At 39.4% G+C, this 22,073-nt stretch overlaps 1 protein-coding gene across 1 annotated transcript in view; it reads right to left on the bottom strand.

Moving 5' to 3' along the window:
• The window catches only part of LOC146004021 (uncharacterized), a 154,846-nt gene that overhangs the window by 29,019 nt on the left and 103,754 nt on the right, over positions 1-22,073 (bottom strand). The window contains exon 2 of the mRNA XM_083142590.1: positions 17,372-17,622. Within this exon, the coding sequence (XP_082998716.1) occupies positions 17,372-17,597 (226 nt within the window). The 5' untranslated portion in view covers positions 17,598-17,622. The remainder of the gene's footprint in view (positions 1-17,371; positions 17,623-22,073) is intronic.

Raw genomic sequence — 22,073 nt, 5'->3', positions numbered from 1 at the left:
AATGGCATTTTTTGGCAGAAGTTACATGATTTCATTCATATAGTTAATGGAAACATGGCCTCCACTCCAGTGGCGTAGTGGGATTGATACAAAAAATGTATTAAATAGAAGTGAGGGGGAGAAAGATGGAAAAGGCTAATTTTTGTAGGCAGTAATATTAAAACATTCTGTTTTTATCTGGCTTTAAATTCTAGTTAAACGTTATAATACGTCAAATCAGAGGCGTAATATACAGGCGGGCGTAAGTCTAAGGGGGTCCGGAAAAAGTAAAAATTATTGTCATATTTCTCATGTGAAACATTTACGCAAATATTCACAATAACTTGCGTGGGCATTTTTACCCATTTAGTCTTTTATCGAATAAAAAGCAATTTGTCTTGTTTTTTCTTCTTTCTCTCGACCTTGCACTCCCGATATTAATATGTTAACAATGAAGCACCTCCAACTGCCACGAAGCAAGTGCGAGGCATTTAAATGCTTGGATTGTTTAACTCAAGAAGGCAATGCGTATATAAGCAGTTCTTACTTTCTTCGTACAGCTTCATATTTCAGGGGGATCTAAAGCCATGTCAAAGCCTGATCGACCAACCTGTATGTACTTATCTTGATTATGCGCTTAGATCTGGCAGCATGGCACTCGGTTGCCATGCCAACGTTGCTGCCATCTGTTATCAAAAAATACCGTAAAATCAGCTTTAGTACGGCCTTAAATAAGTAGTTTGAATACAGTTGGCAACATGGAATCTCTAGAGCGAGGAGAACGAAGGCAAGTCTGCGCAAGTGGTGACTCGAAAGTATTTGCGGATTTAGCAGGAGGGGCACGGAGGCACGTGCCCCTCCGAAAATATATGGCTAAGTATTACCAAAAAATATTGATAGCATATGCAATTAAAAAGAACAAGAAATGCTTGAACAATCCTTTTCCTGATAGTAAATGAAAGCAACTTTAGCGCAACTACATAAATAGGGAGTAGATTTAACAGACACAAATCGACACCGGTAATCGAATTAGGAACTTATTGGTTACAAGACAATAAAGTTAACTGATAGACGCACAACGAGAGCATTCTACATCAAATATTGCCCAGGTTCAGAGCCGGACTGGGATCTTCGAGAGGGCGGTGGCAATTATCCTCAACAGGGCACCGATTGTGAGAGGTTGGGGGGAGGGGGGGAGGCGCCGAATGTGTATTTTCGGAAAGCCACTGAGAGGGCGGTCCGAGATTTTGCCCGGTGTTCCGGTCAGAAGTGGTCACCCTCCGGAGGGCGACCCTCATGAGGGCAGACCTCACCCTGCGAAGACGTGTGAGGGCGAAAGACGAGTTGTGAGGGTGAGGGAGAAGACTATCCGTCAGGGTGAGGGTGTGTGAGGGCGAAAATCGAGACGTGAGGATGAGGATGTGTGAGGGCGAGGGCGAAAGTAGAGTCGTGAGGATGAGGGTGTGTGAGGGTGAGGGTGAGGGCGAATGTAGAGTAGTGAGGGTGAGGGTGTGCGAAGGTGAGAGCGACGTCGAGTCGTAAGGGTGAGGGTGAAAGTAGAGTCGTGAGGGTGAGGGCGAAAGTAGAGTCGTGAGGATGAGGGTGTGTGAGGGTGAGGGCGAATGTAGAGTCATGAGGGTGAGGGCGAATGTAGAGTCGTGAGGGTGAGGGCGAATATAGAGTTGTGAGGGTGAGGGTGTGTGAGGGTGATGGTGTGGGAGGGTGAGGGCGAAAGTATAGTCGTGAGGGTGAGGGTGTGTGATGGTGAGGGCGAGGTCGAGTCGTGAGGGTGAGGGCGAAAGTAGAGTCGTGAAGGTGAGGGTGAGGGTGAGGGAGGTTGAATGAAAATTACCACCTCTGGCTCCCGGTGGGCCAGTTCGGCACTGCCCAGGTTTGTCGCAATTTCGACGGAGGAAATGTTCTGACATGCTAATCGCATTCTGTACTCATTATTAACACAAGGAACTTAGAACCGCTTCTGTTTCACAAGAAATACTAATGCTTTCACCTTATAATCAGACGGTTCTGGGTTCGTTTCCCGGTTAAGGTGCAGTGGTCCGGATTCCGCTTTGAATATCCAATCTCGATTAGTTTATCTGACCACAAATTACACCAACACGAATCATTGAGCCTTGTGCATATATAAAGGCTCTTTTTAGTTTGTCGAAAAATGTGTGCATTATATTTTGAGTGTTACGTCTTATCATAAGCTTACAGCTTATTCTGTGCCCTTCTCAAAAATAAGTTCTATATCCGTCTATGCTCAAGAGGACTTGGCCAATAAACGTGCGAGAGAACGGGATTGCGTGCAGGGGGAAAAGCGACTGCACCGACTCGTACTGTTTCGCTGTGCCCACTCGCTTTCTCCCCTTCTCTACTGTTATGCGCAGTCTTGCTCCACAGATTCCCAGGATAGAATATAAGTTGCAATTACAGTAAAACCTCGTTAATCCGAACTAATGGGGGGATAAGTTGACCGGTTTAACGAAAGTCCGGATTAACTGAAATAACCTAAAAGAACAGTAGAAAGTGCATTAAAACTCCGTTTACAGCAACAAAACACGTTCATTATGAAGTATTTAAAGCACATAGGCCTAAATACACTATACAGTACAATAAAATTTAAATAAAATAGACAATGCAGTGCTTCTAGCCACATTTAAAACCTTGAATTCTGCTTTTATTTTTGGCATTTTGCCTGTCCGGATTAACGAGGATTTACTGTATTGAGTTTCAAATTTTTGTCGTCAGGCGTGCTTCAGTCAAAACTCTTTGAGTATATAGTGAAGCCTGTCGTTTACTTAGTGCATTTCGATTAACGCTACTTGCAAGCAGAGGTTTCCGATTTTGATTATAGATGGGGACACAGTGCAGTTGTTCGGACTGCAGGTTCATTCAATCTCTGTAAGCCTATCGTATTCATACATAAAGTGGATTTAAAACAAGCCTTGCCAAATTCTTGTCGCTAACTTGAAAATTTATTTAGCTATTTTCTGTTACAAGTAGTAGGGACGTAGCTAGGTTGATCAGTTCGGGGGGGGGGGGCCCAAAACTTAAGATTTTTTTCTATCAAACCATTAAAAACTAACAAACTATTAATATACCATATAGTCCTACATAAGTATATGTAGTACAGTATGTGTATATATATATATATATATAAATATAAATAAATTTACAGATATAGACTCGCGAAATCCACGGCCATTATTCGGGAATCTAAATGCAGAATGAACTTATTAACTTAATGGCATCTAGACAGTCTTTAAAAATCCATGTATTTTCTCTTATGTCAGATTTTTGAGAAACCAAGAACAATGTCATTAGTTCTTACTCCTTAGATTTGTAAATTTGCTCGAAGAAAATTCAGAAGTAGAGAAAACCCTCTTCCGTCAGTTTAGGTATAAAAAGTGCTGGAATCAGGTGCACAAGTATGACAACGGTGCGAAAATGAAATGTTTGTGTAATGAGTTCAAGATAGGCATCCCATGTATATTGTTTATACCAGAATCGAATCCGGCGGCCTTTAGTGCAAGGCGACATCCTTAACCACAATTCTATGGGACATGCACGAGTCTTTTGTGGCGTCGTACTGTACACATTGGAGAATGATGTCTATATATATATGAAACTTTATGCACACATCTAATTTCTTAAAAGTAATCCTCTTTGCGCGTGTAAAACTGAATATATGATGGGAATAGAAACAACAAAATTCCCGCGCGCTCAAATTATTGCGCTCTAGTCTTTCAAGGTTCGATCTCTGGTAGGAACTCCAAACTTTCTGTGATGGCCAAACATCGTGAGGACAATTGGGAAGCTACTTGAAATCAATATGTGAGCGAATTCCACTCTCAAAGCTAGATGGGGCTCGATGTGATGACCAAGCGTCACCGAATGGAAAAACACTTCGGAGGCTCTGTCCTTCAAAATTAATTTTACTGAATAACTGTAGTTTCCTTTAGAGGACCTAAACATGGCTTTTTTGCACAGTACAATGTTGTTTTCTTTCACCCTACTTTTATAGTTTTTCATTCAAAGGATTCCACTCCCGAAGCATGATCATGACGCACTACTAAACCAGAGGTCCAAGGTTCGGACCTTGGACAGGTGTGGTTGCATCATGTCTCGCATCGCTATTCCTTCAGATCATCATTCAATCTCATCGTCGCATTTAACCCAAGAGGTTGAAAAGCGGCGTAAAATAACGAAATAGAAATTATTGATTGACTTGGTTCATTTTATGTCACTTTTCTGACACGTTTTGGCTTATCGTGAAGATGAAAATGAGTTAACTTTCTTAATTAAGATTAACTTGGTGAAAGGACCATCACAAAGAAGACACGTTCTCAGGCCGGAATTCGAACACGGGACATTCTGCTTCGTAGCGTAACCTGCTAACCACTCCACCACGGAGTTGTCGGCCCAAATAGAAATGAAAATTAGAAAATGCCGTCTTGAATTTGCAGGAACCGAGTTCACCAGCAAGGGCAAAAGATTTTCGCTTCCACTAGGATAGGCAAATAACAGAAAATGCTTGGAAAGTAATTTGGCTCTCCATATTTCATGATATTATTATGGAAGTAACTATTATTCGCTATATAACTTTGGATTATTTTTATTTGTATGTGTAGTGAACTTTCCCGCCTAAGCAGCAGCCACACCGTCTGCATTTGCAGGTGGAGGCCAGAGTTGTTACAGGTCCAGGAATTTTAAATAAATTCAATTCCCATCCAGGAAAGAAAATCAGCAAGCATAAATGGGTTCTGGACCGTAAGGAACCTCTTCATTTGTAACGTTTTCAATTCGGTCCATGATTTTTTTTCCAGATGAATTTAATTTCGGTCCAGGAATCTTATTTCCTGAAGAATTTAAATACGGTGAACGAACATTTTTTTTTCCGAATCAGCTTAAATAGGGTCAAAGTTCCGCATTGAAATGAAACAATTCGCAACTTGGTACGAATTTAGATTGTGCGAGAGAATAGGTTCCGGTCCTATAACGTAATCCTATAGAAAAAATTAGGATGTATGCGTTCCCTAATCTTTAACAATCCCAGAGTTGTTAATGGTCCAGGTATTGTAAATAAATTGGTGTTTGGTGTTTCTGAGTGTCCATTGATCAATTTAATCATATCATCACTCATCCCCATCTTCGCAATTAGCCAAATATGGCAGAAGAGCAAAGTAAAATGAACCAAATCAATCGAAATTTCACTCGCAATGCATGAAAATGAGATCTCAAGCAACCGGAATCTCACGTTTACAGAAGCTAACTATAAAACCACTTCTCGGATCAAACTCTTCTTCGAACTAGCTGACAGTCATCAATTGTCGACCAATCAACACAGTAGGGAAAAAAGAAGCAGAAGGATATAAAGTTGGTACATTACAAAGGCTTATTATGGCCTTTCCCTTCATTGCAGGTTATGAGCACAAGGGTTGAGTGTGGGAACCTGAAGGAACCGCGACATCTTTGTCATTCATCTCTCGCCAGAAAAGGGACAAACAGTAGAATTTTGTCTCTTGCAATTTGAAAAGCCTATGTCCATGCTGAACCATAAAGTAATTAACCCAGAAAGTCCTAGCTACCTGCAGTGCGTTTCGGCGCGGCCGATAACCAGAGCCAGATGAAGAGAAGATTTTGGGGAAAGCGGGTGACCTGGCTTAGGCCCCCTGGTGTGCATGAAGAGAAAGTGTGTTTTCAAAAGGTCCCCGAGTTCCCAGAAAGGGACGGCCCATAAAATCTCTGCATTTCCTACCAATGCATCCGTTTGTGTTCAGCCAAAGTGTATGTCACCGTAGGATCCGAGCGCTTCGAGTTCTGTCGGTTGCGGGACTTCTTGAGTCTTTTGTCAACATGGTGCCAATCAGAGTTTATTTCTGTCAAGGTCGTTGCACCTATGAATCGGCTCTTCAGCTTGAGTGGCAAAAGACATGTTGTACGGAGGAAAGTTGCACCGGAAAAATTACCTTCATAAATACGATGAAACCTGTAAAACATCCACAGATATTTATTCGGGGGTGGTCCCTTTGACAAAACATCAATATTCTAAAAATTCTTCGAACGAACTGTGTAAAACATTGCAATACTCCAAAAACTGAACCTACTCTGCAACACAAGGAAAATGCATCATTTAGCAATCAATGTGCCTTTGTTAAGTTGGTAAGTTCAGTATGGCACTACATTTTAAATAATGCTGATGGAATAAATCAATAAAGTTTGTTAAATGACAACGACCCCTTACCACAAGAATATAATTATTCTTTACGGATATCCCCTATAACGGTTGGGGGTTCGACGTGCTGACCCCACGTCACCCCATTACTGGTTACAGATCTCCACACCTCTAGGTAGGATTGTGGGAGGGACTGGCAGTCGGGAGATAGACCAAGGCTCTTCCGGGGCTGTCGAACCGCGGGTTATTATTTATTTATAGATGCTTAAATATATGTGCAACCTCACATGTCTTTCCAGTGACTTATTGCAAGGGTTTGTTAATGTACTTGATTCAACAAAATAACCTTACTGTGTGAGGCTGATTCATACGAACCAAAAATACCCAAAATAATAACAATAATAATAATAAGTTACTTCAAAATTACAAAAATGTATTTATTTGTTCTTGTTTAAATTTTCGATTCTTCGAAAAGTTTGTTAACGAGTTGAGTTGGTGATTTTAAGTCCACTTTATGCACATTAAGGCAAATCGGGACTGGACCTACAGTTTAAAGTAAGATCCGGACCACTGTGTACCTCCACTCATGTATCGAACCCGGGACCCCTCGATTACAAGGCAACAACGCTATCACTGCGCAATCGGGGAGGCATCGTTTGTTAAGGAGGATTCTCAAAATCGGTCTTCACGATATCGAGAAAAATATGCGACTCGAGAAATCGTACAGTTTGTGAAGATAATTACTTTTAACACGTTGCGTGTTTTAGACTGTTTCAATAGTAGAATAGATATTTGGTGCGAATAATACTACTTACCTGGAGATATGAGACATCCTGCCACCATTGTACTTATTTAGCGTGTATTGTGCTCTGATTCGGGACCAGTTGTAACTGTTTGCATATATGTCGTTTACCGCTGCACAAGCGGTCGTTCTTTAATCTACTCAAGCTCAAAACATTGTTTGGACGCAACGGCAACACTCAACGCCCAACCCTGTCTGTTGTTGGCCTGCGACTGCTAGGGGTGGAAAGACAGCTCCCTCAAAATTCCGAGAAACAACGAAGTTCTAGGTTCCTACACTGACATCCACTATAGCTAGAACCACGAAAACGAGAAAGAAATGTGGTTTTGGGTTCGTGCCACTCAAGTTAAGAACAGTGTTTCTAACTGAAAGAAAAAAATACTGAAAAACTATTTTGCAATATTTGTCATGAAAATAAAATTTTCAGCAAATGTAGAACAGTTTACCGGGGCCACGTGAACGTTTCGGGGGGCCAGTTCCCCCCCGCCCCCCCGCCCCCCCTAACGACGTCCCTGACAAGTAGTGTATTTAAGTCTCTGTAGATGAAAAATCAGACATATTGATCTGTGTCAAGTAGATTTTTATCTTGCCACACGGAAATATTCATTTGTCGTTTCACACATAGCTTTTCCATAAAATCTTTTCCGCTTCATGTCCAAACCCACTCCACTTTTTTCTTTAATTTTCACTCCCAATCTCATCAAGGAGACAGGGTGACAAGAATTAAATTTCTCAGTTTCTTACTTTGCCTCCTCCATTCCACGTCTCGTAATTTCATACTTTCCCCCCTTCAGGCTAATCTCGCTCTTGTATCCAATGCTACCGCCCCCTCTAGATAAGTAGGCACAAGAGCGGTAAGAGAGGGGAAGAGGGGAGGTGAGGAATGGCTGCCTGGTTTCACGCCGCGAACTAATTTTCTGTTTCTCATGCGGCTTGGAAATTCTAATGACAACTCCGCATTTAGTGGGGACTGCGATTGTTATGCAGAAGGAAACGAAATGGGAATTCGCGACGGGAGACCAAAGATAAAGTTGCAGGGCGAAAACAAATATAAAAATGATTTAGGAACTCGTTAATTTCTTTCTCTGGTTTGTTATTACAAATGCATGTGAACGTAGCATGGACGTGCTTAAGTTATTTAAGCATGAGATGGAAATGACAGAGAAAGGACGCAAAATAGGATAAATACGAGAAAAGTTATTTTTCGACCACGAGCAATAGCGACGATTGAGAACCGAAACTCCGGGTGGCGGCAAGGACAGTTTACTTTTCCTTGGTAGACAAGTCTTAGCATTAAGAGGCCATAGTTCGGCGGCAAGAAGTGGCAAGAACTTCCAACCCTAATGTTTGCCAATGGTCATGAGTAGGGGCCGGATTTTTGCATATTTGCATAAGGAAAATTCATATGCTCTCAACGAATTTATCCATTTCACTTGATGCGGATTAAGCCCCTATCACACGGAACTGGATTTCTAGTTGGAATGCCCTAGTTGGCGATGAACTGACTTTCTAGGTAGAAATTATGGCCGCCTGGCTGACTACTTGACTGGTTTTGAGGAATAGGACATGTTCTAATTGCTACTAACTTCTTCGACTAGATTCTGTGGAACAGCCAATCAGAGCAAAGTTTGGTCATGTGAAGATAATCTGTGAGTTTGCAAAATAGCCTTTTTTGTCTGTGGTTTCCGAGTGCATACAGCACGAAAGGCATGTTTACAATTGAAAAAGCTAAAATATTCTTCCATACTTGTATAGTAAAAGTTGTAAAGTATGTATTTTATCAGCGCCATTCTTCTCTACCTAAAACCATTTAATACGAAGCGATATTCCTCTCGGTTGAATAGTTATCGTATTTTAAAAGTGTGAAGTGGTACGTTGTTTATATCTCGCGCGGCCGCCATTATGGGAACGAAAGACTATCGAGAAGTACCGTGTAACAAGTACCGTGTGAGGCGAAAACTAGCAAATGGGTAGCCAGTCCAGCGTCAACTAGAGCGTTCCTACTAGAAATCCAGTTCCGTGTGATAGGGGCTTTACTCTGGTAAAGTTTTATAGTGCATATAAATGCATATTTGGGACGTTAGTGAATATTTTAGCTTAAAGTGCATACAATTTGCATATATTGGGTGTAATTTTCATGTAATTGTTCGTTTCAAGTTTATCTGCTTCATTTTTCTCCTTCTTTGTGTCAGCATTAAAATTCTACTTCTGTCTGGTCATGGGCGAGAGGCGTCTCCTGAACGCATGCTGTGCATGCTGCGCATGCGTCAATTGTGGGAAAAAGGACAGCGTGCTCTGCGACGACATTCATGAGTATTTCTACATTCTAATTTCTTCATATAGGAGAAGTATTTATTTTACACGAGAGCGCTCAACTAAAATTATATTACATTTCTTGGATCTGAAGTGACGCATGCGTCAATTGTGGGAAAATAATTATTACTTTCTTTCACTTCAGATCCAAAAAATGTAATATAAGCTTAGTTGAGCGCTCTCGTGTAAAATAAATACTTCTCCTATATGAAGAAATTAGAATGTAGAAATGCTCATGAATGTCGTCGCAGAGCAAGCTGTCCTTTTCCCCACAATTGACGCATGCGCAGCATGCACCGCATGCTTTCAGGAGACGCCTCTGTAGACGGGACTAGAGAGAACCCACCCTTTCCTCAACCAATGACCTTTTAGAGATGTGAGACACATTTCCAAATTCCAACGAAAACACTGGGGTCGCGTTGTTTGTGGATTATCTGTTATCTTGTTTAATCTGTGAGTGTGTGTGTGTGTGCTGCAGAAGTGACAATAAATGCCGAAGGGGAGAAGAAGTAACAACATATTGCTCCAACAGTGGGTAGAAGGCAACGATGCGTTTACCACTACCGGCAGAGTTATTTATTGTCAACATGTAATACATTTCGGGTATTTAGAGTAGTTTTCGGCAGCTTAAATGGAAAGTTGCCTAAATGCAAATTTATCATGCACAAACAGAATTTTAATATTTGATAACATAAATCATTTGATGCCTGCGTAGGCCTGGACACTGTGATTTTTATAAACTTATGTTAATTTTTGCTGACAATACTGTATAACCTAGTGAAGGATCATTCTGTTATTTGAGCGCAAATAAAGAAAAGACAGTAGAAACTAAGGAATGATGGTCAGATGATGAAGATATGCCCTATGAGCGTATTTTATTCTTAAATTATACATGATAAAAATACAATAACTTTTTGCGATTATGTCTGTCGATGGATTGCAGCTAAATATTTAAACAACATACTGCTGAGGATTAAACATAATTTTTGGGCGATTTTCTTCATGAAAGTAGCAGTGATTTGAAGTGCTTTTTACTATTAAAGTAATTGGAAGGCGCAAGATGCCAGTCCTATAGAAACTGAGATAGATTTAATGCCGTTTTATGGGCGTATAACACGGTTTCTGGTTTTGATAAGGAATTTTGTCACAATTATATCTCGTATATAACCGGGAGAACAATTTATGTTTAAAAAATTATGAGTTTCTTATTCTTTGGTCTAAAGCTGTTGTTATGCGGACAAAGACGGAATATTGTTGTACATTATTTTCCATTAAATCTCAGCCGACAAATAGAGTTTGTTCGATTCCCATGTGCGAACCACAGATTCATAGTGCAGACGGTTTGCTGCCTGAGTTCAATATCTGTTTGTAATACATTTGTCTGTGTGCGAATTCTATCGCCACCAGAACAGCACGTTAAATGTAGCAATCCAGCATTGCTTCCTTTGAATTGACGGTTAAGGTGATGGATTCACATTCGTAGTGTTTGCAGGTTGAATCCCCGCACTAGGCCATCCAGACGTTTGCGGTATCTCTGTTGTTGTACCATGCGCAATTTATGATTGTGTCGTTAATTTGAATCAAAATGCAGTTAATCTGAATCTCAAATGAAATATTAAAAATATTGTAAAATTTCGCTGATAGTTTTGAATGGACAAAAATTAGATATTTTTCATCCTTTGTCCATTCAATCTCTTTTGGATATTGCTCAAAAGAAAATAGTAGCTACCAGGAGAAGTTGAGAAAGCTGAATTGGAGAAGCAGTTAGCAATAGCTTTCAGAAACCCAGGTTTGCAGTTCCTGCGACGGGTGAATTCGGTGTTGCAGGGGGAATCTCTCCAGCATTTGCTTGTGAATTCCACAACTGAAATTTATTTATTTATATATTTGAAAATTCTGAATACAGAAAACTCCATTTTACATCAGGATATCAACATAAGAAATGAAACTAGCAAATACTGTCCAATGGGATCTTGTGAAATGGAAAGATCATTTTCAAAATACTAAGACTTAGATACTTTCTGACAATCGCAAGAGTCTGCTACTTGAAAACATCAATAAATATCGTCTAGTGTATTGAAATGCTAATGTAAAAGAATAAGATATTGATTAATGCAACGAAAGGAGCATAGTATTTCCAACAAGATGCCTATATTATTATAACTGCAATATTGCAGGTTTTGGAGCGAGCCTCCAGACAAAGGAATGCGTGTAATATAATCATTTTGTTACATGAAACTAAAAAAAAATTGTAAATTAGTTTTTTTTGGTGATCCTAAATAGCACAAACTATCACACTTTCATTTCTATAATTGTTTTCAGTGAGTTACTGATACATACTTTGCATGTAAGGCCTACAGAACTGTAAAATAGGTTATTTTGAAAGAAAAGAAATAGTGCATGTTTTGGCCTTTTTTAGTGCATATTTTGGTTTTTCTTTAGTGCATATAAATCCGCCCCCTAGTCATGAATGTTTCCTCAAGAAATATTTTTATGGTCAAAAATGCTTTTTATTCTTTTACTTGTTTTCCAAATTAATTTCTATAATCATTTCTGGCAGCATTTGATTACATATTTCTGTTTGAACTCGAAAGTAAGAAGAAAAGAAAACAGCCATTGAGATAGCTGAGAGTGTCACACATTTTATGATTCATGATTGGACTACACTGACAGGCAACACACAAGCACGGGTAATAAAAGTCACTTTCCCTGAAGTTCGTTTTGTTTTTATTATAACTTCATCAAACGAACGAGTTCCCATGATGTTGGCAACTTGGGAACTTCCATCGTTGTTATTTGTGTTGCGATGTCGGATTGTCATTGATGATTTTGTTTTGTTTTGTTATCAGTAACTACACGCGCTCCTTGCAATCACTTTGTAAAATGACTTAACATGCAACATCACACCATGTCCATTAGTGCTCACAAACCACGTGATCTGAATCACTTGCAACAGTATAGGAACGTTGGATATAAATCGTTTCTTATGTGCTGCCACCTATGTAACGGCGTCCGAACTATGTTACGTATCGAAAATATAAGAAGACTCGCGTACCTTCGACGTGGCCTTTGGCCACGTCTTGTACGCTCGCATGCGTGACCTTCGGCCACGTTGTGGGCGCAATCATGTTATAGATGGGGTTCTTCATAGATCTTAATGACTTTGAGAATGTCTGCATGTTGTATTGGATGATGGGGAACATATGTTTAAGTTTGAAAAGTTTAGAAAGTAACTTTATATGTGTATGGGCTCTAATAAGGTATAAATATTCAAACTATTATTGTCTATTTTCTTAATAACGAACTGAGTAAGTAATAACCGTTTCAAGATAAGTAGTTGGATGTTTTGCTTAAACGAATTGAAAAGCGACTAAATTGAAAATGCAATATTTACGTATTTTGTTGTTTTCACATTTTTGAACGTAATTGGATAATAACTGTTTTCCGTCATTCCCCTCAAATTCTTACCTTGCCTCTGTAATAAATTCTGATGCTCGTATTTTGAAATTCAAAAAGTCTAGCATAATTCCCTTACACTAGTTTTCGGTATGAAAATAAACTTTCTTTAAGTTCCCTAGCAACGTCCGTTTCCATGGACAACAACAGGTACGACAAACTCTCTAAGGAATTGCATGTCATTATACCCCCTAAACATTTAGTTAAAACAAGCACGATGTAGATATTTTCGTATTGAGTTTACCAATATATACGTAAGTAATTGTGTCTGGGCTGAAACTCCTTATGTAGATGTCACCCTTGTTTGAGGCACCTTTTTGAACCAGGAGTTGATTCATCTGTGTGATCTGTGAGAAATATAATGTATTTAGCTACACAATTCAGAATTGAAGGAAACAATGTGTGCTGCAAAAAATACCCCTGGCAACGGTTGCTAAGGACGTGAAAAAAGGGCATTTTCACCCTTAAGGAAAGGCGGATTGAGCGATTTTTTAATTTTCTCGGACTTTTGGGACGATTTCATGGGGGCTCGTAATCGGGCATTTTTCGCCTCAGGGGCTTCCTTCATGGAGAACATTTATGTCAGTGAGTCAGTGAGTCAGTGGTGGGATTGGGGCTATATACAGGGTGTCATTTTAATGGCGCCCACGGACCACAGATTCGTATAGAGGACATCAAAACAAACAACTTTTCTCAGTAACATTTTTCTCGTTGGTGCATCATTTCGGCGCTACAGCCGTTCAAAAAGGACCGTTTTGCCGCCTGGATGCTGGCAACCCAACACAACATTTGATCGTATCTGTAACGTCATATCCTGCGGCGAAACAGCGCACGGCAGGGTTGCAAAGAACACACAAATTTTGTGAAAATTTACAAACTAGCAATGACGTGATTAACTGTAAAACGAAGTGAGAAACGCGTTCAGTAGACCGAACATCATAGCCTACCAGCCAGAAGGTCAGCGTCACTCAGGGAAGTGAATCAACGATATGAGAAATGGTAAAAACGTATTCAAAATGAAGTGTCAATTTCGGATTTTGTCTCAGCCTACATGTCAAATATCAACAACAATGCATTTTATTGGACTTACAGCTTACATGTGGCTGTTTGCGCCCAGTAACATGTCAAATATTTGCAAATCTCGTTGCAAGGTTGGTATCTACAGGTTTGTGTCCAGATGCCTTGTGGTACTTTTGTGCCGATAACGGAAGTATCCGAGGTTCACGTTGTTACATTACGGCTAAAACACGTACAACCACAGTAACAATCTAATTATGAATCAGTAGCGAATATACTGTCCTGTTCATATTTGCAAACTATTAAATTACATGTATATCCGGTGCATAGATAAACACAGTCGTCGGAGAGCTTGGAGCTTGTATTACTACTACTTATATCCCTGTTTTTTCAACCATTTTTGTCACTTGCCTCATAATGCACTAAATATACATTATATTATGTGTTGCTTACCTTTGGAATTTTGAGTTCTTTCATTTCTAGTATTTTGTCATCTGTTCAGTGTGTCATAGAAAACTAGTATCAGAAGGACGAAGTGGATAGACTAAATTGTAGATGCCAACTTGGTAACTAGATTTGTAAATATTTGACATGAAAGCTGAGACAAAATTCGATATGACCACTTCCACTTGAATTCTGTTTTCTTTCTACCAGTTTTCGTGTCGTTTTTTACTTCCTGTTAGGTTAAAGAACATGTTTTCTCGTTTTCTTTTACGGTACATATTGTGGCTGATTGTAGCTATGTGATTTTTCACAGAATATGAGTGTTCCTGGCAACCCTGGAACGCATCGCTTCAGGACGGGATATGACGTCACAAATGCAATCAAATGTTGTGTGTGGTTGCCAGCATTCAGGCGGTAAAACGCGCTTTTTTGAACGACTGTAGCGCCTAAATGATGCACCAACGAGAAAAATGTTACTGAGAAATATTGTTTGTTTTGATGTCCTCTATACGTTTCCGTGGTCCGTGGGCGCCATTAAAATGACACCCTGTATATATATTGGACTCGCATACTTTCGACGTGGCCTTTGGCCACGTCTTGTACGCTCACATGCGTGACTTTCGGCCACGTTGTGGGCGTAATCATATTATAGATGTGGTAAAATGTCTGCATGTTGTATTGGATGAAGGGGAACAAGTGTATAACTTCGCTGATTTGAAAAGTTTCGAAAGTTCCTTTATGTGTGTATGGGCTCTAATAAGGTACAAATATTCAAAAGAATATTGTCTCATTCCTTAAGAATAAACTGAGTAAGTAATAACCGTCTCAATATAATTACTTGTAGTTGGATGTTTTTGCATAAACGAATCCTATAGCGACACTAAATTGAAAATGCAATATTTACGTCTTTTGTCATTTTCACATTTTTAAACGTAATTGGAAAATTATTGTTTTCCTTTATTTCCCTCAAATTTCTACCTTGCCTCTGTAATAAATTCTGACGCTTGAATTTTGAAATACGAAAAGGCTAGCATAATTCACTTACAGTAGTTTTCAGGGTGAAAATAAACTTTCTTTAAGTTCCCTAGCAACATCCGTTTCCATGGGGAACAACAAGCACGGCAAACTTTAAATAATTGTTTGTTATTATACCTCTAAACATTTAGTTAAAACAAGAACGATGTATATATTTACGCATTGAGTATAAAAATATATACGTAATTTTATCTGGGCTGAAACTCCTTATTATGTAGATGTCGCCCTTGTTTGGGTCACCTTTTCAAAACCAGGAGTTGATTCATCTGTGTGTTGTAGATCTGTGAGAAATGTAATGTATCTCGACAATTAAGAATTGAAGGAAACAATGTGTGCTGCAAAAAATTTCCGTGGCAACGGTTGCTAAGGACGTGAGAAAAGGGCATTTTTACCCTTAAGGAAGGGCCAATTGAATAATTTTTGAATTTTCTCGGTCTTTTGGGACGATTTCATGAGAGGTCGTAATCGGGCATTTTTCGCCTCAGGGGCTTCCTTCATGGAGAACATTTATGTCAGTGAGTCAGTGAGTCAGTGGTGGGATTGGGGCTTTATATATATTGGACTCGCGCACTTTCGACGTGGCCTTTGGCCACGTCTCATGCGCTCGTCGACGTGGTTCTCTGATTTGGAAAGTTTGAACGTAAATTTATGTGTGTTTGCGCTGTAATATGTACAAATAATCAAAATATTATTGTTTTTTCTTAATAATAAGCTGGGGAAGTAATAACAGTTTCAAGATAGTTAGTTAGATGTTTTATGTAAACGAATTCAATAGGACACTCAATTCGAAAAGTAACATTTTACTTCTGTAGTCAGTTTTACATTTTTAAACATAATTGAAATAAAGAAATGTTTTCCTTCATTCTTCGCAAATTTCTATCTCTCCTCTGCAATGAATTCTGATGCTCACATTTTAAAATTCGAAAACTCTAATACTGTGCACAAAGTGGACTTAAAACACCAAATCAATCAATCAATCGAAAACTCTAGCATAATTCCCTTACAGTAGCATTCGGGGGTGATAATAAACTTTCTTTAAGTTCCCTAGCAACGTCCGTTTCCATGGTGAACAACAAGCACGGCAAGCTCTAAGGAATTGCATGTCATTATACCCCCTAAACATTTAGTTGAAACAAGCTCGATGCAGATATTTACGCATTGAGTATAACAATATATACGTAATTGTATCTGGGCTGAAACTCCTTATTATGTAGATGTCACCCTTGTTTCAGGCACCTTTTCAAAGTCATGAGTTGATTCATCTGTGTGTTACTTATCTGTGAGAAATATAATGTAGCTGGACAATTATGAATTGAAGGAAACAATGTGTGCAAAAGAAATGCCCGTGGCAACGGTTGCTAAGGACGTGAGAAAAGGGCATTTTCATCCTTAAGGAAGGGCCGATTGAGAGAGTTTTGTATTTTCTCGGCCTTTTGGGACGATTTCATGGAAGGTCGTAATCGGGCGTTTTTCGCCTCCGGGGCTTCCTTCACGGAGAACATTTATGTCAGTGAGTCAGTGAGTCAGTGGGATTGGGGCTATATATATATTGGATAAGGAAACTATTGTTCTTTGTTAACATTTTTGAGGAAAGCGGTTTTTGTTTCCATGAGGAGAGTCATAACCTTTTTGCAACTAGACAGTTTAACGGAGAGAGAGGTTCACTAATTTCTTATCCATGTATTTGTGCTTTTTCCGCAATCATAAATAGGTTCCAGACTATCCTTTTTTGTAACTTTAACTTCCCTTAATATGTACAGTACTTAAATAAGTGGCAAGATGATTCAATATGAGACTTCCAGAAAGTTTTTTGTAAATTCTCACTCGCGTTCGATTTATTTCTCCAAAACAAATTGCACTTACCATACGCTGAGTGAATACAATTAAATAGCGATTAAAATATTTTATATTTAAGAAATATTCACGACTTTTTTGACAACGAAATGACATTGCAATGCTTTTTATATTCTTGTATGAACATCAGGAATTTAGAGACAGCTTTTGTGACTAATTGCTAAGGGTTTGTAATAAACTATATATAACCTAATATGAGGATCAGGCAACACACGAAAAGGCCGCTAGTTGGCGCTGGCAGCACTCTGTTAGTAAAACCAGTCGTAGAACTTTCTAGACACATCTCGACTTACCGTGGATCCTGAGTCCCTCGTACCGCTCCGCGCTGCGTGCTCTCCGACGCGTAGGGGGTGCGTAACAACTTGCGTCTGACGCCCCCGAGCACTCTATATCCAGGGAACGTTGGCTCATCAGAAATTTAGGCTTTGTGCGGCAGATTTTGCATTTGCTCTTCCTGGATGAACTTTCTGAGCTGACGGTCCCGCAGAGGCAGGTTTTGATTTCCGGCGTCGAAGACATCTTTGGTTTCAAAACACGGGAGTATCTGCAATAATAATACAACAATTATTACTATTATTTTACTGGTGAAACATGGCATCGAAACAAGTATCTGTCTCAACTTGAAATTTGAGACGAGAAAGTGTAGGACTGTTTAAAAATTCCCGTAAAAATCATAATATTGTACCCTTTAAAATTCAACAGTCTGTCTGTTAATTTACAAAAACCCAACGCAACCGTTTTTTTTAAATTTATATTTGAATATTTTATCATACAGAAATAAAGATAATGATTATAATTTAAAGTTGCATGCACCATAAATATGTTTTGAAAAACTGAATCTGTAAAATAACTTGAAATAGGGTAGCAATGTAATGGTTGTTAATATTTAAAAACGGTCACGGTCATATTTTTTACGGAAGTTGGATGGCAGCGGAAATTGACGGTCATAATCCGTCATTTTTACCGTTAACTTTATTTTTTTGTAGGCACAAAACACCAAACCTGCGCATGGACTCGCATTATACACAAGAAAACTTGAATTTCTATCTCAGAATTAGCATTTTCAAAACTCTTGCGGTAAAAAAAATTGTAGTAATTACGAAACGTAAATACTGTTATATCAGGATATAGGTTTCTGTGCCCGATTTTCGAGTTTTCGCTTTGTGCTCTTCCTAATATGTGGATGTGAATTTTCGAGGCACAATCCCACTTTACGTCATCAGATCGTATGCATTTTCGGCAAACGCGCAGACAACGCAACGTTACATAATTCTAATATCCTTGATCCAAACAACAATCTCTTATAAGTGGACGGAACGAAATTTGATCGGTGAAGGTTACGCCACCTATGTACAGTGTTGCCAATAAGAAACAACTTCTACTTTTCCGAAAAAAAATGGTAGAGAATAGTGTCTAACGTAAATAACATGGCAATGCATTTTAAAATTTGAAATACTTGCCTATTGCGAATGTATAAAATCATGTTTAGCTGTGTCAATTGATGCATTAAAAGTGAAATTTTGTTATATTTGAAATGATCTTGTTTGATCTTCCCAATTAATGCATTTTTAATACATCACACGGAACACTAGCTGACAAAAGTGCCCTTTTATGCATTTCTGTGTGTATTTTGACACTCCAAAAAGTACATAATTTGCAGTTTATGCATATTAATGTACAGGGTGGCCCCCAAAAAGTTAACCGAACACATAACGGTATACATTTCTATTACCTTGTTTTGGGCCACCCTGTATTATTGGAGTCAACATAGTGTCAATTGACACGTTTTGGGTTCTATGTGTATTTGTGAAAAACCTAACAAGTTATGTCTGTCACAGTAATTTATGAATATATACTCACTCGCTCTAAATGTCATCCTAGTTGAGTTGTTAACACACGAGCTACAGTGTTAGGAACGCATGGTGCATATCCAATCAATACAAAGCACTTTTTTAAAAAAAGAGAGGAAAAAAAATCCCGACCACAGCTAGAGATGGGATCGTTCCGCATCAGAGCATCTCTCTCGTGCGATTGCGAGGCGATTCATCCGTGCCGTCACTCACCCGCAGATCTCTCTGGGGATTTTTTTTTCGCACGACAATGCCTCGCCTCATCACTTTACCCGCGCAGGTAGCTTCGGTCCTCCGGGAGGCTGGTTCCATCTCGAGTCTTTCCTCCCCTCAGGGGGCGTGTTAGCATCTTCTCCCCCCCTTCTCTCTATCCGGTGGCTTTATTGCGACAGTGGTCGGGTGACCAGAAAATCAGGTGAGGCGAGTTCTCTGGAACTTGTCTCTATTCGGGAGTAAAGCACAGCTGCAAATTGATTTTGTGTTGGGTTGCTTCTTTTTTCATCTCCCATCGTTCTCATTGTCCTGACATCTAGGTGTAAATCCACCGTGGCGCTATGTTTCAGGACAGTTTACGATCACTTTATGCAGATAGGCTAATCGATAGTGGGCCCATACAATGCTCAACGTTGGGGGAGAGGGAACGCTATCCCTTCTGATAGGAAAATATTTATGAAGCATTCCCCAGATAGGATAATTTGCATAAGCATCCCCACCTACCATATTGCCACCATGTTGATCCACACAATCATCCTGCTAGCTAGGAATTTCCACTTCGAGTACTGCCCCTATGTGATGGTCGTGTATGATAAATGTCAAAGTTAATTTATTACTTTATTTAAGTTTGAATTATATTCACATTGCATTATATAGTAAATTTCAAATTTCAGTCCAGATTCTTTTTTCTAAAGGTGGCGAACGTAGTATGTTGGCCAAATATCCAACGTTGACAGGTATGAGAAAGCGAAGGAGTCACTAAGGGTTGGAATGTGGAGATGTGGTAGGAGGGATTCAATATTGGGAGAGAGAACTACGAGAGGGAGAAATGGAAAGTGTATTGTTTTACCCTTTGGTTCCGACGGTTGACGCCCCGAGGCTATGTATCTCTCCCTACACTTAGCGCCATTTGTGGTTGTGTTAATGAAAGGTGTCAACGAGAATTACATGTTGATGTCAATTCCAGAAATGAATTTCTTCCCTTAAAGCCACAGAAGGCTACGAATTATAGTCATGTTAACGCGAGTTATAAGAATTTCGCGAAGAACGTGACACGCACCTTCTGCCTTTAGGGCTTTATGTTAGTCGGTTACAGCCCTTTATCGGACTTCTAAGGGTTAGTAGGACCAAGCCCTTGCGAGGTCTGTGGTATAGGATTTATTTTAATTATCACCTATGTAGGTTTGAAATGAAAGATCATTAAGATCTTTTACTCGAAGAATGATTTATACTTCCGATGATATACAAAACACTTTTCAAACAGACAATTCACCCGATACAACTTGTAGGCCTAAACCTATTAGTTGTACCGAAGGTTTGTGGAATATCTGCCAAATGGAACACAAGTACACCAGCCAATCCGAAGATTGAAGCAAGATATTACCCATCGTCCCCTGAACCATCAGCCTTTCGGCAACCAGGAGAATGTCCCGTACGCTTACAAAAGTCTAGCTCTTTTATATCATAATTTTGTTTACAATTTACCATGGTTACTACATAGTTGTTTTATATTTCCATAGTTTCAGCAATTTTTTCCTGATCTAAGTTAAACAATTAATTACCTATTGTAACATTAACAATAACACATTTTTAAAGAAAAGATTCCAACATAGATTAATACAATACAGATTGACCAGTTTTGTGCCTGAAAAAGCATTTGTTGACAGGGGCGACACAACGAAAATTTAAACACACTGGTTTCTTTCTCGTCTCGGTCTCGGCACCATCCTTACGGTTACCCGAATGTACTCGCAACAAACGAGTTAGGTTCAGCTGTGAAGTCGGTGATAGCCTATACCTTTTGTAGAAGTGATACCCGTTTACACCAAAGTTGCACAAACTCGCGAGTTCGAAAATCAACGGGTAAGAGTAACTCTCGAGTTAGGATCACCTTCCATTGCACCAATCCGAAAGGTATGGCAGGCCTGCAAATCAAGAAACCCGGATCTTACTCGAGGATAGTAACTGGCCTCGATGCGAGCACCTAAACGTCATACAAAAAGATGTACGCGATAGCTTAGCTTTTCGTGAAAGCGTGGTTCTACTCGTGGTGTGGCTAAATTATAGAAAAAAGAGAAACTATGACTGTGTCCGAAATGTCCATAAAGCAGACCTGAAATACGGTCTTGTAGGAAATGACGTCACCTAGTGCAGTTCGAAAGCGCCAATTAAACGAGCATTCGATTACGCAGCACGCAGGACCCGACAATGCAGACTTGTTCATTTCACTCGTACTCTTGTTTGAAATAATGGAAGTCCAAAGTCGGCCAGTTGTTGATTGTGGGTTTCCTATTCTGTGGAAATGTAAATATAATAACTTTTTAAAATGCTACGTGATTTCTATGGTGAAAAATAAGTGTTTATAACGCGGGAAGAATAATGTTTTCTTAGTTTTATGTACTGACCGTATCACGCACTGCAGCCGAAATTTAATTCGAAAGATTTTCGCTTTCAGTGCAAGGCTTCAAGACTCAACTCCGAGGCCATTGTCGAAGGATGTTCGCACCTTTCGGATACGGCCTATGTTCTTTGGAAGATTAAATGGAAAGTACAAGTGTTTTACAGAAAAGAGAAGGGACATTGCTATCCGTGAGTGCTGACAATCAACTGGCATGAAACGTTTTATGTACGCAGTAAAGATGCAAAGAAAACAAACAACGATATTTAAATTTTTATATATTCTTGCAGATTGCAATCATTATACAGCCACCTCCACGTACACTGGCGTACGCAGAGGGGGGCGGGGCTGATGGGGTTACAACCCTTTCCAAAATCTTGAGATTATCAACATTCTCAAATAAAATTAGTGAAGAATTCGGGAAAATAAGAGTGGTCAATGCAACCCCACTTAAAATGATCGTCAATTGCTATTTTATGGCAATGAATGTGTAAAGTCAGTACTGTATGATGTTAGGCTGTTCATTCTCACAAT

Source organism: Lepisma saccharinum, chromosome 21 (assembly GCF_977018435.1).
Source record: "Lepisma saccharinum chromosome 21, izLepSacc3.1, whole genome shotgun sequence".
NCBI classification, from domain to species: Eukaryota; Metazoa; Arthropoda; class Insecta; order Zygentoma; family Lepismatidae; genus Lepisma; species Lepisma saccharinum.
The sequence above is the reverse complement of the archived record's forward strand: the minus strand, read 5'-3'. Positions and strand labels throughout refer to the sequence as shown.